General features: G+C 37.7%; 1 protein-coding gene across 3 annotated transcripts in view; it reads left to right on the forward strand.

Moving 5' to 3' along the window:
• LOC139123280 (transcription factor 7-like 2) overlaps positions 1-15,005 on the forward strand; it is a 91,402-nt gene that overhangs the window by 62,312 nt on the left and 14,085 nt on the right. The window contains exons 1-6 of one of the 3 annotated variants that reach the window (XM_070689412.1): positions 533-1,039; positions 7,178-7,334; positions 8,510-8,639; positions 10,257-10,463; positions 11,002-11,149; positions 14,249-14,414. In XM_070689412.1, coding sequence (XP_070545513.1) covers positions 884-1,039; positions 7,178-7,334; positions 8,510-8,639; positions 10,257-10,463; positions 11,002-11,149; positions 14,249-14,414 — 964 coding nt within the window. In that variant the 5' untranslated portion in view covers positions 533-883. Of the gene's footprint in view, positions 1-532; positions 1,040-7,177; positions 7,335-8,509; positions 8,640-10,256; positions 10,464-11,001; positions 11,150-14,248; positions 14,415-15,005 lie in introns of those variants that run through there. The other 2 variants (XM_070689410.1, XM_070689411.1) reach the window with 2 other exon arrangements.

Consider the following 15,005-nt stretch of genomic DNA (forward strand, 5'->3'; position numbering starts at 1 on the left):
ATAGGGTCAAGGGTAATGAACATGAAGGATATAAATGTAATATTTTCTTTCGCCACATATTCTGAAAATGTAATTATGACGAAAATCATGACAATAGGAGGTATTTGTGAAAGAAAAATAAAATAGCCATGTTGGTCTGATTTAACGAGGGGGATTATGGTTTTACAGGTATTTTTATTTGTCTTTAAAATATAGGCTGGCCTGCAATAAAAAATATGTGTAAAAACGGAACTTGGAGAAATCAAAAAAAAAATTGATGTCAAAAATTTGCTATAGTCTGCTCCCTGAAATTTGTAAATTTCTGTGGAAGAATGTGTGCATGTGACGGAATAGTAATTAGCAACTGGAATACAGGGTGTTGTCATGGCGAAGTTGATTTAACCTAATCTGTCTGCGGATCCTAAGCTTAATTTATTGTGCGCGGGTTGGATTTGCTTTCCAGCCACAGTCGTAAATCATGGCAGAATGTTCAGAGGGAAACTAGGGGGTCAGCTGCCCAGGGGGAGGATAATGCCCAGCGAGTTAAGCAGGTCAGTGTGACAATATGTCAGTTTGTGTCATCTCACTACTGGTTTCAGAAAGTGATAACCAACTTTCCTATGTCATGCTGATGGCTCCATGACTTTGCTGGATCTGAGCAGATGGCTGTTGTGTCTTCAACTTTCCCAATGATCGATTTTCCGGCAAATACTGTTGATTGAAGCTCTGGAAGGCAACATTTAATATTACATGGCTACAAAACTGAAATGCGGAATGGAGAGATTTGTATGGATGGACATACAGGAGAGTACATAGTGTTTCAATGTGGGGAGAGATTTAGAGACTGGTGTAGCTGAGCACACGGTGTGTTACTGTTAGTATCAGCTAGAAATGTGAAGTGTTGATGGGGCTCGGAAAGGGTACAGACATGACCGACAAGATGGGTGACTCTGGCGTTCCGGTGTGCAGTTGTGAATGCTTGGTGCAAGAAGATGGAGTCTCAGAGATGAAAGAAGTGTTACGCTTCAGTGTGGCATGGAGGTGTTTCATTAAACGCAATGTGAGTTAACGCTGTTTGTTTGAACCCACCTCACCCCCGTGCTCAATGGTTTCAACCCCATTACTTTCAGCTGTCGGATATGAACCATTAACAGAGCGAGAGGGGTACAAGGTTTCACCCTCTGATGAAAATTGAAAGAAATCTTCTCTTTAGCTGATAAACTGATGTGCTCTTTTATGGAGATTTCTCTGCCATGTGTTAACAGAGTAAGTGAATCCATATCCATGGCAACCATGAGATGCAGGGAGATGGGTAATACAGTGTAATTAAAAAAAATACGACCAATTTGTGTTCAATTCACAGCAACTATTTCAACTGCTAGTGCAGCAATATGGTACATTGTGGTGGCTTCACAGTGTGGCCTGTCTTAATTGAGGCTGTCTGCTCTACTTGTGTCAATTCCAGAGCATACGACTGGTTTTAATGGCTTTATTAATCATTAACACTATAAAGATGATGGTAACTATTTGGGTGGGAATATTTCTAAGGGAAGTTTATTTCTCAAATTATGGACAGATGCTGCACTTTTTATGATTGACATATAATGATTGAGGTCATTTAACTGATCATTGTTTTGCTCAACATCATAAAGGAATATATATATATATATATATATATATATATATATATATATATATATATATATATATATATATATATATATATATATACACATATACATATATATATATTTTATAGACATACAGACACAGACACACACACATGTACATACATTTCACCATGTATTTTCAATGACTTTATAGAACTAAAAATTGTGCAAGTCCTCTGGAGAGCTTAAAAACAAAAAGACACTGAAAATGTCATCCAGGTGTTGAAAGTGGACAGTAACTAATTAATTAATGCAGGACACTGGACTAACTGTCGTGTTACTGGTATCATTGTTTCGAGAAAATTTACATTGAATAATTAATGTTGGTCAGAAATATTGTGGTGTTAGTTTTCAGTCTGTACTCGCAGACAACCATATGACGTATGGATTACTGTGTGTTTAAGCTGGGATGAAGTTTATGTGACAACATTATCAAATTAACAGGGAACTAAATTTTCACCAGTTTTTGATGAGCTTGTCAGAAGGTATCAAAAATTGATAATCTCTGTTGAAGGGTAGATATTCCATTGTCAAAATCACAAGCCATCCGTGTGAATGTTCATATGACCCTATTGAAATTAGAACTGACTGTGTTAAGTTTCTAAAACTGCAGTAAACTGGTTCAAAACCCTCAAAATTACGCTATATTTGGGGGTAAAACCGTGTTTTCACTCTCAGGGTAATGACATTTTATTCTGCTTGCAGCAGAGTCTGTGAAATCTTTTCTGTGCTTTGCAGCGAAGTGTCAACAAGCATCTATCAGTGTCCATCCCATTCTACATTTGAAATTCTTGCTGAAAAGATTTACCAAATAATTCATTCTGTTTGTGGGCATCTCACATTTGTAGTTTTACATAGTGTGATGGGGAAGCTCCCATGATGCATTTGGGTGATTGACAGATATCCCCAGCATCAATGCTCATCGTTTTTTTTCCCATGTTAAGTCTCTTCACAGACTAGTGCTTAACTGAATAATACTTCCTTTAGGCACTTTAAGAATAAAGCTTTACAGAGATTGTAATCATGCTTAAATATGTTCCAAAAAACCCCAAAAACCAAAGAATATTTTTGTTGAAAATTTGCGACTAAATTTTATGACAACGTTTTAAAATGTTAAGCGAAATGTGACGATAGTGTAAGGCAACTGTCAGTGTGCTGTGTTTTGTGAAATACATTATATTGGGACAAAATGCATGCATTTATAGCGTGTCATTGAGGCGTATGTAATGTGTCCATAGGTTGGATTTTTGGGATTGAAATAGGAAAATGACAATTATCAGTAGAAATGCTATCGTTACTGGATAGGAGATGGCATACTGTTCAAAATGAGACATTTAATATTATTATTGTATTCTGTATAGAAATCTTCACAAGATACGTCTATAATAATAGATTCTGGCATACATGATAACAGTAGCATGACATCTTATCTCGTTGGAGACCCTGTGAATGAGACCAGCCTCTGTATCTCAAACAACGTTTTCATGACAGGTTTGTATGTGGTTTTGCTTGGAGTAAAAGATAGAGTTATGAACTTCTTATCTGAGTTGAACCGTCTGAAAAGAAGTGAACAAAAGATGAAGATCCCTGCCGGGAGGAAAGTACCTCCGAAAGGAATCAGACGCAAATCGTTTTCAAATTATCATGACTGCCTTGTTGTGGTTCAGAGCTCTGTATTTAGTTAGCTTCTGATTGTGGTTCAGATTGCGTTGATGTCATTGCTTGGGGCAGTGGTTGTCCTCTCCTACTCCCTCCCTCCTCGATGCTCGTCTTATCAACATTTTCTTGAAGTCTACGAACTCCATTGTTGCCCTCATTACAAATATTGAACAAAGTCTGCCAGACAAGATCTGCTTCAAGTTTTCAGTCACAGAGACTGTAATTCACCCATTACAGACAGATCATAATTCTTCCAAGAAGACAACGAAATCACTGTTATTTAGGAACATTCTCAACTTGTGTTAGGAAAACCGGATTACCTTCCATTGACTTAACATAAGTATAGGATCTTTTATACACTAGAAATTATCACATTTCTGCTACATGCTTCAGTCATGGAAATAAAATTTTCAAGTATTGTCACTTTTTTGAATTTTGCAAGTATTAACCCTTTAAGTGCGAAAGTCAATTTTTGTCACTTTCTAAAATATATCCCAGTCAATTTTTTTTCTTCAGATTTTTGCCAAATTTGGATGAAAACCTGTAGCAAATGAAATTTTATGTCCATTTGGTCCAAAACTATGAAAAAATTACAGAAAAAATTCTTGAAAACTGGTAAACTCCTGTTGCCGTAAAATTTTGGTTGGAAAAATTAAAACACTGAAAGGGTTAATCGTGGTTGATACTGTATCAAATCTGTAGTACACAATGCCTGTGTATTCACAATGGTGAATTGTTTTAATGTTCTTGTATGAATGCCCCGTAGTATTGCAATTCAAAGGAAGTAATGTCAGTCTAGAAATGACAAAAAAAAGAGTATTTTGTTCGATAATATAGCAGTCTCAGTAACAGACATTTAGTTGAAGCACTAAACCTTTTGTACTGAATTTCTCTATAAACTTTAATCTGTGTATCTGTTTGGTCGATCAATTAACCTGAACTGAAAAGCACGATATCTGACTGATGGCGTTGGATCTGTGGTTTGTGTAAACATTTACTCAGTGTTTTCCTTAAGGTGAAACTGCTTTTAGCGGTGGCAACAGTTGCCATAGACTTTGCTTTTGGGCTGTTCCATTAAGTGTTTAACCCCTCCAGTCAAACTTTATGTCCATAGCTATTGTCAAGCTGTGGGCTCACGTGACAGAATGGTGTGTATCACACTATGACAGAACAGATAATACATAGAGAATCAGACAGTACTATTTCTTCCACAAAGCATTTTTTTTTTGCTCGTGTTAATATTAGTACTGTTACCAAATGCAAATTTTGGTTGACATGCAAAATTTATATTTAGGGGTTATTGAAGGTTTGGAGTGATGCGGTATCTTCATTGCCTAAATACATCAGCAGGTGTCCATATGGTGTACCTATGTCAGATATAAACCTAGAACAACAGAGAACTTCATCATTTCAGTTTCAGAAAAAATATTTAAGTGGACGGTATTACAAAAAATTCATTGAGGTACCATGGTATACGCCATAAGGTGCTTCGTTGATAAGAAGTGTTGCAAAGTGTTGTGATGTATGAAGCGTCATTCAGGATTTTATCCATCGTTAGCATCTTGTTTGTAAAGTGTCCAACCTAAAACCCGGGGAGATGGATTTTCATTTTTTTTTGTCACAAGTAGATCAAGCTGTTCAACATTTGCAATGGTGATTCCAATATGAGCCTAAACAATCTGCCGCTATGCTGCCGCTGTTGTCGGGACAGCTTTTTAATTATTTGTGGATTATCCAAAGAGCGTGTTACTAAAGGATCATCGCTTAGTTTCCGTCTTCCTGCCTGGTATGAAAGTCTTTTCTCAACTTAGCTCGAAGAGAACATTATTTGTTAAATCAGAAATTATTAAATTACTGAACCCAATCTGTTGATAATCTTTCATAGATGATTCTAAAATTTGATTTGGTTTGAGTGTCTGATTGCCTCCTGGACGTCCTCTCCGTAGTGACAACGATATTATGTATGATAGTCCACTTCAGTTCTGGAAAGTTGTTGCCAGTTTAAAGGTGCAAGTGGTTTCAAATTCCTGTACCACGGAAGAATTATCCGTACGCTGAAGTTATCCCATATTGTTCACTGTTAGCACAAAGGATGAATGCTTAACAAAACATAACCAGTCACCAAAAATTCCTCAATCAATATTTGAAGTATAAAAATTTGAAACAAACATATCAAACGGATTATTTAAAAGCTGCAAATTGTTTTTCAGTAAATCTCATATTGTGATTATAAAAATGATAGGTCTGACATTAATGAGCCCATATTCTGTGTATTGAACTATGATTGGGCCAGGGTAGTCAGCTTGCTCTGAAATGCATGTTCTGTAACGGCTCAATGATCGGTGCATTGGACAGCAATTTTGAAATTGGACAGCAGATTGTGACCTGAAAACATGGAGGCTCTGTATTGTTGAAGTCTTTCATGGGATATCAGTCAGACATACATACTCTCTTGGATAAATGCGTCACTTGTTAAACAAAAATAAAAATAAAAAATTTAAGTTGAAAGCTATGTCATCTTATATGACAAAGCACCCACATAGCCATGATATGTAATGGTGAATGTTATGCATACATAAGTGTTTTCTACCGTTGTATATCTATATGTGTGTGTATGTGTGTGTGTGTGTGTGTGTGTGTGTATCATATTCCTGATGTAACATTTGCAAAGACCAGTGAATGTTGACATATTAAATATTAAAATCAGAGTTCAAACAAAATTGTTTTTCCCTGCTGCCAGGGTTTGGTTTACACGCTTGTGGTTGAACCAGCTTTTGTAACATGAGGCAGTTTTATCAAGAGAAACTAAGTTGTTAAAATTAATTATTAAACAAAGCACATGCAGTGACTGTAAGGTGATAGCAGTTTTGTAAAATTAACGATCTGTACTTATTATAGATTTTATTTGCAGCTGTTTTAAACATTGCGCCATGAAAATGTTTTATTTCCAAGCCAGCTACATTTCAAACCTAAACTTCGCAACATCCGTGCACAAAATGTTAATTTGGAGATGCAAGCATCAAACACGCATTTCCTTGATTTGTCTACGGCAGTGTGTAGGCTGTAGTTTACAGATCAAAATCTTTCAACAATAGGCCAAACCCGGAATTCGAATCGACCACGGTACAAACAAAGCCATGTGCGCAAACGCGCACAGACGTACTTGTATTTCCATACGCGTTCAGTACACATGTGGGTTTGTTTGTACCGGCATCACGTGATTATTTGGGCGTACTGAGTATGTAGAACGCGACGGCGTACGTACGCATCGCGTCCTTTTTATTCCGGAGTAGAACCATTGATAAGAGAAACAACTTTCAATCTTGTCCTTTGTTTGTTTGTTTGTTTGTGTTTCTATGTGATGTCATCCACTGTTGTGCAACAATCATATGTAATTTTGTGTATTGATTTTAGAAATAATATTTTCATTTAAAGATGTTTCCTCAAACCAGAGAGCTATCCATTCAAACAAACAGAAACGTTATGATAGCTTGACCATCATATAATGCCTGATTTCCTACATAAGCGTATTCATTCGTGTATTCAAAGCAACTGATCATGAGTTCTTGTCAATGGACAGTATTCATCCGATGAAATTCATGCACTATAGAGCTGATCATGCTATTGAGCTTATCATGTTATTGGAACCAAAGTTTTTGCGGCTGTCAAAGTCTGACTAGCTGTAAAACTAGTTCAGATTACATGAAAATCACAAGTGGTTTCTTGAATGTTTTTAAATCAAGCACTCTTGGCAGCCTCTCCTTGTACGGTGATCAACAAAAAATCCCAAACGAGCATGCATAACATGTTATTTGCTTCACTGATGCCTGTATCTAAATGTTTTTTCCTTTTTTTTCAATCCCCTGTAGGCAAATAAAGTTTCGGTGGTACACCCACCAGGGGCACATCCAAATCCCCTAGCACAGCTAACCCTAATGTATAATAATGATCATTTTCCACATGGGACGACACCGCCTCCTCATTTGGCTCCTCCGGGGTCACCCATGGAGCTTGACCCCAAAGCAAGTAAGTGGCCATCATCATCTCTACTACAATCGTAATTATCATTTCTTCCATTCTGATAGACACATAAATAAATACACAAGAGGACAAAAGAATGTGGATGTGGACTCAACAATAGCGAAGTCTGTCTGTAATGTTAGTCTCATGAAAGCACATTCCATGGCAAAACGTTATGATTACACATGTTACCATGGTAACACACAAAAAAGAGAGGTAATCCTGGGCATAGCCTGGCTTTCTCTGTTAAGTTTACAAAAGTGATAAACAAGCTGTTGTAACAAAGTGGCTCGTTTGAAAATTTCAGAAAAATAGAGATTTGCAGAGATTTATGGGACAGTGATCGGTGACAAATTTTATGGAGGTGACAGATTTTCCGTATCAATCTAGCACTTTGTTTGGTTTGATACAAAGATAAGTACTAAGATTCCAGAAATTGCCTCTTTGTTGAAGTAAAAGGAAAAAAAACCTGAAATTCTTCCACTTGGTTTGTTGTTTCCGAGCACTGTTTCTGTTATGTTCATATCAGCTGCGTACAACCCTGTGAAATAGACGCCTCTTGCTGGGTGGGACTTTTACAGTCTTGTGTTGGTATTGTGCTTGTTAGACATTACTTAATCGTACAAGACATATTTTTACATCATCTACAGGGTTGAAAACTCTGCAAAAATCACCAACATTAGTTTAACGTAAGATACCATATTGTTATGCACAACTTCACTTGTTATACATGGCTGATAACCTTTCCTATTTTGCATTGAAACACTCAGTTGCTCAAGATCTGACGAAAAAGAGAAAATCATTTGTTAAATATCAGAATCAAACATCCGTCACCTTGTGATATTTCAGTAATATTGGGTTAATATTTTTTCCCAAAGTAGATAAATTTTTTTTTTAATGAATTTCCTTATTGATTTTAATTAGTCTTCTGAAAAATTATAATTTGCTGAAAAAAAAATGAATATGTAATGGTATGTCCAGGTAGCTACAGACTTTCAGAGGATAGAGGGCTGATGGTGACAAATGTAGACCAAATAGGGTCATGAAGTGTTCACCCCCATATGTAACATGGAACACTCACAAACACAAGGAATCAACCAAATTGTTAGGGTATGTAGGTAGGATCACCCCTCCACAAACATTGTTGTTGACAAGGCTGCTACACAGCAGCATTAACTCAGTGGGTTCTCTTTCATTTCTAGGCATGCCTAGGCCGAGGCATCCGGGCGAGATGCCTCCTCTTTATCCGCCACTCCCAGGGCAAATGGGCCAGCTTCCGCATCATATGGAAGTTTACACACAAGTGCAATGGTAAGAGTAATCTCTTCACCCCCCAATTCCCTGTCAACTGGTCCACAGTCACCTTTGATAATAATGGGTTTGGGCCAAACCATGGTGGTGAAAGGGTTAAAGTACAATTTCAATATCTCTTGATGCTGATATTTTGAATCCATATGCAAAAAAAAGTGTTTAATATTTTTGATGTACTTTTTTTTAGGTGTTGTTCTCTTGAATGCCAGTCAGAGCTCTACTCATGAAGCCTTTGCATCAATTTAGGAATTTGATCAAAATTTCTTAGCATCAGCCCCATACTGATACGTGTAACATGTAAAACGTTTGTTTGTCGGAGAGAAATTCCTCGAGTCAGCAGCATTTCAATTTAGCGTACAGGGCGTACTAATCTCAATGCCTCAGATACATGCTTGTAAGGATAACATACAGTGTTTTGTAAGGTTTTTAGAAAACTTACAGCGATTGCCGGTAGCCATTGGTAGAGTTGAGTGTGAGGTCCCATGGCAAAGAAAGAGAGAGAGAAAACTACAGCATTTGTATTTGCCTAAGAAATTGGACTCCTTTGTGTAAAAAAAGGACAGTGTCCTTTCAAAAACAGAGTTCATACAGAACATGGAGTTAATACAGTCCCTGAAACTTGATAAATGATATTTTAAGACGAGAAAATAATTCTTCTGCCCTGTTTTCCTGTCACACCGTTGGGAGCTCAGAGTGATTGACAAGGGACACATGGGCTTGATATGACGTGTTTCTATGATTTTCTTTCAAACAAATGACTATGTGTGCTCGCACACACACACATACATACAGAATTGCACACAGACACATACACAAATGCACATACGCGCACGTTCATGCACGCACGCACACAGACACACACACACTGTGTTCATAACTCCAAGTACAACATATCCAATGTATGAAGACAAATGTGGATGTTCGTGTAGGAAATAAAAGGCTTTATAGTGATAATGAAAAATATATCATTTTGATGCAGAACCGATCTGAAATAATGTCAGATTCTGCCATTAATGTGTAATAAAATCTTTGACGAGAACTTTGGAAATCATGTCTACACCAGTTAGAAAAATGATAGACAGTAACCACCCGAGGTTTTAACGGAAGCAGTGAAAATCGCATGATAAGAAATCAGGCATGAACAGATATTTCACCAAATTTCTGTCAGCTGCAGATAATATTGCTAATGTGACACCATATTTCGTGGCAGTCATGAACATTTTTTTTCACCTCATTTTCAAATAAATGGAAATAGAAAGCTTTTCAGTGCCTACTTTCAGCATCCTTTCTTCACTTTCTTGACGTTTGCTATTTTTAAAATGATTTACACAGTAAATTGTACCGAAAAAAATTATTGTGATTTGCTAACATACCCAAACAAAATTCACATTTGTTATTGAAGCTCAAATAAACATTAAATTCACTGAAAGGGAAGTAATTTGTATTTTACCTGGCCTGTAAATAAGGAGGAGTATTTTTGGTGGTTGCTATTGACAACTCTTGAAGTTACCATGGTTATGTGTTTTTTAATGAGGATTATCAGCCATGCCCAGAAAATTTCAAAAAGAGAAATTTCATCCAGATCACGGATGTAACTTTTACTGTCGACATCTGTAGGCAACCTGGTAGTCCCGTGTATCCCATGACAACTGCAGCATTCCGAGGGCCCTATCCGACGGCACTCACAGTCAATACAGCAAATATGCCAAGGTTTAGTCATCCCGGAATGCCCCCTCATCCGGGTCTGTCCGTCACAGGCATTCCGCATCCAGCCATAGTTACTCCAGGGGCAAAACAAGATTTACAGCAACAGAGCAACGACAGGTGAGAGTTTCACTAATATGCAAATTGAACATACTAATTATGAAAAAAATGTTATTCAGCATGAATGCAGATTATACTATTGGCGAACATCTCTTTGCCTTGCACTTTGTTATGTACTTTCACTGAGAGAACTGTGATTTCATAGTATCCATAAGTCATTATGTTTTAAACAAGTTTTAGCCAATATTTGACTTGAATGACATAATCCAACAACTCTTCATTTTGCATACTCAGGGCTTGTCCCATTCTCAGGCCAATGACCAAAACTCACTTACTCAAAGTCGCTGAGGTGAACAGAGTTTGAGTGCGAAGTCACATTTTATCACATTTGTGTGTCAGTTTTTGTGATCTTCACAAACACTATGACAAGAACGAACCCGCCTCGCCAAGATCAGTTACTTTTACCGCTGCTCATTGCTATGACGACCACACCATTGAGGCATGCGTGTTGTGGGAAGTTACTTGTTAAGTTGTCATGGAATTTCAGTTCCTTTGTCGATTGGAAGTAGTTTACACAGCTGCCCTTGTTCTGTTCCAGACAAAAAGGAAAGAAACAACAAAAACCACCTCACGTCAAGAAACCTTTGAACGCATTTATGCTGTACATGAAAGAAATGAGAGCCAAAGTTGTGGCCGAGTGCACGTTAAAGGAGTCTGCTGCAATTAATCAAATTTTAGGAAGGAGGGTAAGTCCCCATCTTGATCTTGTTTTCTTCTTTCATATCTATAGCATAATTCTGCCAGGTTTAAGTCCTTTTTGATGTGATCTAATTGGTTTTCATAGGGACCTTCTCAGTGCATTCTGACCCAATGACCTCATCCCCAACGAATTTGCCCCTTAGAATAGTGTTGAATCTTAATATGGCATAGTAGGGTCAGAATACAGGAAGCGTGTTTATTTTGACCATAGCAACCATTCCAGTGTGTTTAACAACTGGCAGAATTTCTAAATTCTAAACTAAATTTTGCATTTGGTTAAAATTTCATTTGAATCAGACCCTTATGAATACATGCAGTGTGTGAAATTTTCTAAGGTGTGAGAACACAGGGTACACTGGCTTGTTGTTTATTTGTGTTTGTTTGTTTGTGTGTGTTTGTGTTTGTTTATTTGTTATTTTTAATAAAATAACAGCGAAAAGCTGTTTTGTTAATATTTGTCAATAAAGAGCAGTTTATTTGTTTATTTATTTGTTTGTTTGTTTGTTTGTTTGTTGATACGTATTTCCGATGGTTAGGGTTAGGGTTAGGGTTAGGGTTAAGTTAGGGTTAGGGTTAGGGTTAGGGTTAGGGTTAAGTTAGGGTTAGGGTTAGGGTTAGGCTTATTCACTCCCTCTATATATTGAGACAAGGGGAGCAAGTGGGATTCCAACATCTGTATTTTCAAGTCAAGAAAAACACACCAAATAAATGCCGGACAATTGAAATATTGGGTTTGTGGCAGCATCATGTCCTGTACTTACCACACCTATCCTTTAATTCGATGGAAAGGGCAAAAATCGGCGATATTTAGCATCTTTCTCCTTTGATTCGTACAGTTTGTACGGCAAAACGTAAGTGTCACACTTTGGCGGGTTAGTACGTCAGTGAAATTCAAATCTGACCAATCAGATAGCTTGTTAGCCCTGCCTTGGCCCGAACTGGAGACGTTACCGTTGCGGGGCTCGAACCAGGATGATTTTACTTTGGCGCATTTTGCCATATTCATTTTCCCTTTACGAATCGTCGACAACTTTGTATGCCGCAACATTCACTTTGGTCTTATGGGAAGAAGGTTCCACTAGAGTACTTCAACTATACATCTATGCGAAACGCACTCATTTCCAATCAGTTCGTGAGATATACTGGAAAAAAAAACATGAGTGTAAACCCGGAAGTAAACAAATACAGAGAGACCGTCGCCACGCCACGGTTGAATTTCCGCGGCTGGAAAAGTTGTTCTTGGTATTGGTTCAATTCTAATAGTTTTCTAGCTGTCGAAAGTAAACTACGGGCAGTAACCTTCCAACTACGAACAATACTGTACTCGTCCGAGTATACTATAAGCCCCCCGGTTCGGCAACACTGAACGGTGGTAAAAACTGTGGAGGGGCTCGAGCATCCCATTTTTTTCTGCCACGGTCGCTTAACTTATGCTAATTTTATGCACGATTTTTTGAACTCCTCTGGATGTGTCTATCGCTTTCCAAATCAACTTTATCCAAAGGTATTGATTACACAATCTCTGAATACAGAAGTGACATTTTGGTAAAATTTCAGCGTCGGAAAAAACCTCAAATTTGAAACAAAGACGTCATGTACATGTATGCTGCTGATCTGAGTGTATGTGAACTGGCATGGCATGCATATTGCCTACACGGAAAGGCAAACTCAATATTCCTGTATCAAACCGTATACATCTTGTGAAAACAACAACATAGCAGTGATTGTAATAGTCACCAGGAAAAAAAGCTTCACAAATGAAAGTATAATTGCTTCAAACAAAAGCAACTGCATGTTCACATGAAAACAGACATCGTGGCCGTCAATGAAAATAAACCATGGCAGACGTGTGTGAGACTATTCTATTTAGGCGACGGGGGTGAGCAGGGTCAAAGAATCAAGAAAGTACTGGAAAACGTGTCATTTTCCTTACGTTGCTGTCAAGGGAACTCGAGTTTCCCATTGTTTTTACATCTTTTAATGGTTAAAGTATGATCCGTTGTCATGAACAGTGAATCAACGACTTTTTTGTTGCATTCTCGATATCTGCGAACACGTATTAGTCACAGGCACGACTGCATCTTGCTGTGGTATAGTCGCTTGAGAACTGGCGTTCGCGTATACTGCTGTGAGTCTAACAAGCTGCCTGATTGGTCAGATTTGAATTTCTCTGACGTACTAACCCGCCAAAGTGTGACACTTACGTTTTGCCGTACAAACTGTACGAATCAAAGGAGAAAGATGCTAAATATCGCCGATTTTTGCCCTTTCCATCGAATTAAAGGTTAGGTGTGGTAAGTACAGGACATGATGCTGCCACAAACCCAATATTTCAATTGTCCGGCATTTATTTGGTGTGTTTTTCTTGACTTGAAAATACAGATGTTGGAATCCCACTTGCTCCCCTTGTCTCAATATATAGAGGGAGTGAATAAGCCTAACCCTAACCCTAACCCTAACTTAAGCCTAACCCTAACCCTAACCCTAACCCTAACTTAACCCTAACCCTAACCCTAACCATCGGAAATACGTATCAACAAACAAACAAACAAACAAATAAATAAATAAACAAACAAATAAACAAATAAACTGCTCTTTATTGACAAATATTAACAAAACAGCTTTTCGCTGTTATTTTATTAAAAATAACAAATAAACAAACACAAATAAACAACAAGCCAGTGTACCCTGTGGTGAGAAGTGCACCTATATGTAATCGGCATGCTGAAATTGATGTAGGTGACGCAGATCACTTTATTTTGATACAGCTATATCTTACCAGATTTCTGAGCGTTTTCATCCTCTACACTGTGTAGGTAAATTAAAAGTGTTTTTCTACGGAGCTCCAGCAACAGTCAACTTGAAAATAGGCTGAAATAGTTTGTACAGTATCAAATTTCTTTGATCCATATATTTGGTTGAAGTCAGAATAATCAAAGCCTGATACGCGAAACTTTTTTCCAGAAATAGAAGTATTTCATTTTGATTTAAATTTTCTCTAAATGTCAGTTCAAGCTAATCCTGACCCCCATCTGATGTTTCATAAAGCTTCAGTGACACTTGAAATGTTTTTATAATCTCACTAGTGGCACGCGTTAAGTCGTGAAGAACAAGCCAAGTACTATGAGTTAGCCAGAAAGGAGAGGCAGCTACATATGCAGCTATACCCCGGCTGGAGTGCCAGGGATAACTATGCCATTGGAGGAAAGAAAAAGAAGAGGAAACGAGACAAAGCTCAGGGAGATAACTCAGGTATAGTAAAAATCAAGCATCAAGATTTGTTATTAGATGGTTAGTGGTTGGAAGTTTTGAAGATTTCCTTTAATTTTGTTTTCTGTGTCGACTACAGTGTTATGCCCCTCAAGCATGTTGAGATATATAGTAATCAGCTCGTCAACTCAGCCTGTACATGTGGAGACTGCATTGTTATAATTGACAAATGAATTCTGGTCCCGACTAGAGTTCAAATGTGACCAATAACAGTGCATCTTATGTGTACACATGCTTTGCATACAAGCGAGACAGAGTGTGTGTTTGAACACGGGTTGGTGAATAGAACAAGAACTTGCATTGGATGTACAAAACAAAAATTGTGAAAAAAAATCGTCAAAAGATACAGCTACTTGCTTCTTTAGTTCTCAATTCTAGCATTTAATTGGCAGTTGGCACCTAAGTTCTTGTGATGCATGATGGGAATTTTGAACTTTTCACCGTTTAACCTCTCCTTTCAAAGTCATTGTACTTGTGTTGGCTGCCGCAGACAGTTGTTGCAGTTCTAATGAAGTAATCACTCATTGACATCTGATACCCTGAGCCTTGTGCTTTACCTACTTAGGCACCAAA

Source organism: Ptychodera flava, chromosome 22 (genome assembly GCF_041260155.1).
Source record: "Ptychodera flava strain L36383 chromosome 22, AS_Pfla_20210202, whole genome shotgun sequence".
Lineage (NCBI taxonomy): Eukaryota > Metazoa > Hemichordata > Enteropneusta > Ptychoderidae > Ptychodera > Ptychodera flava.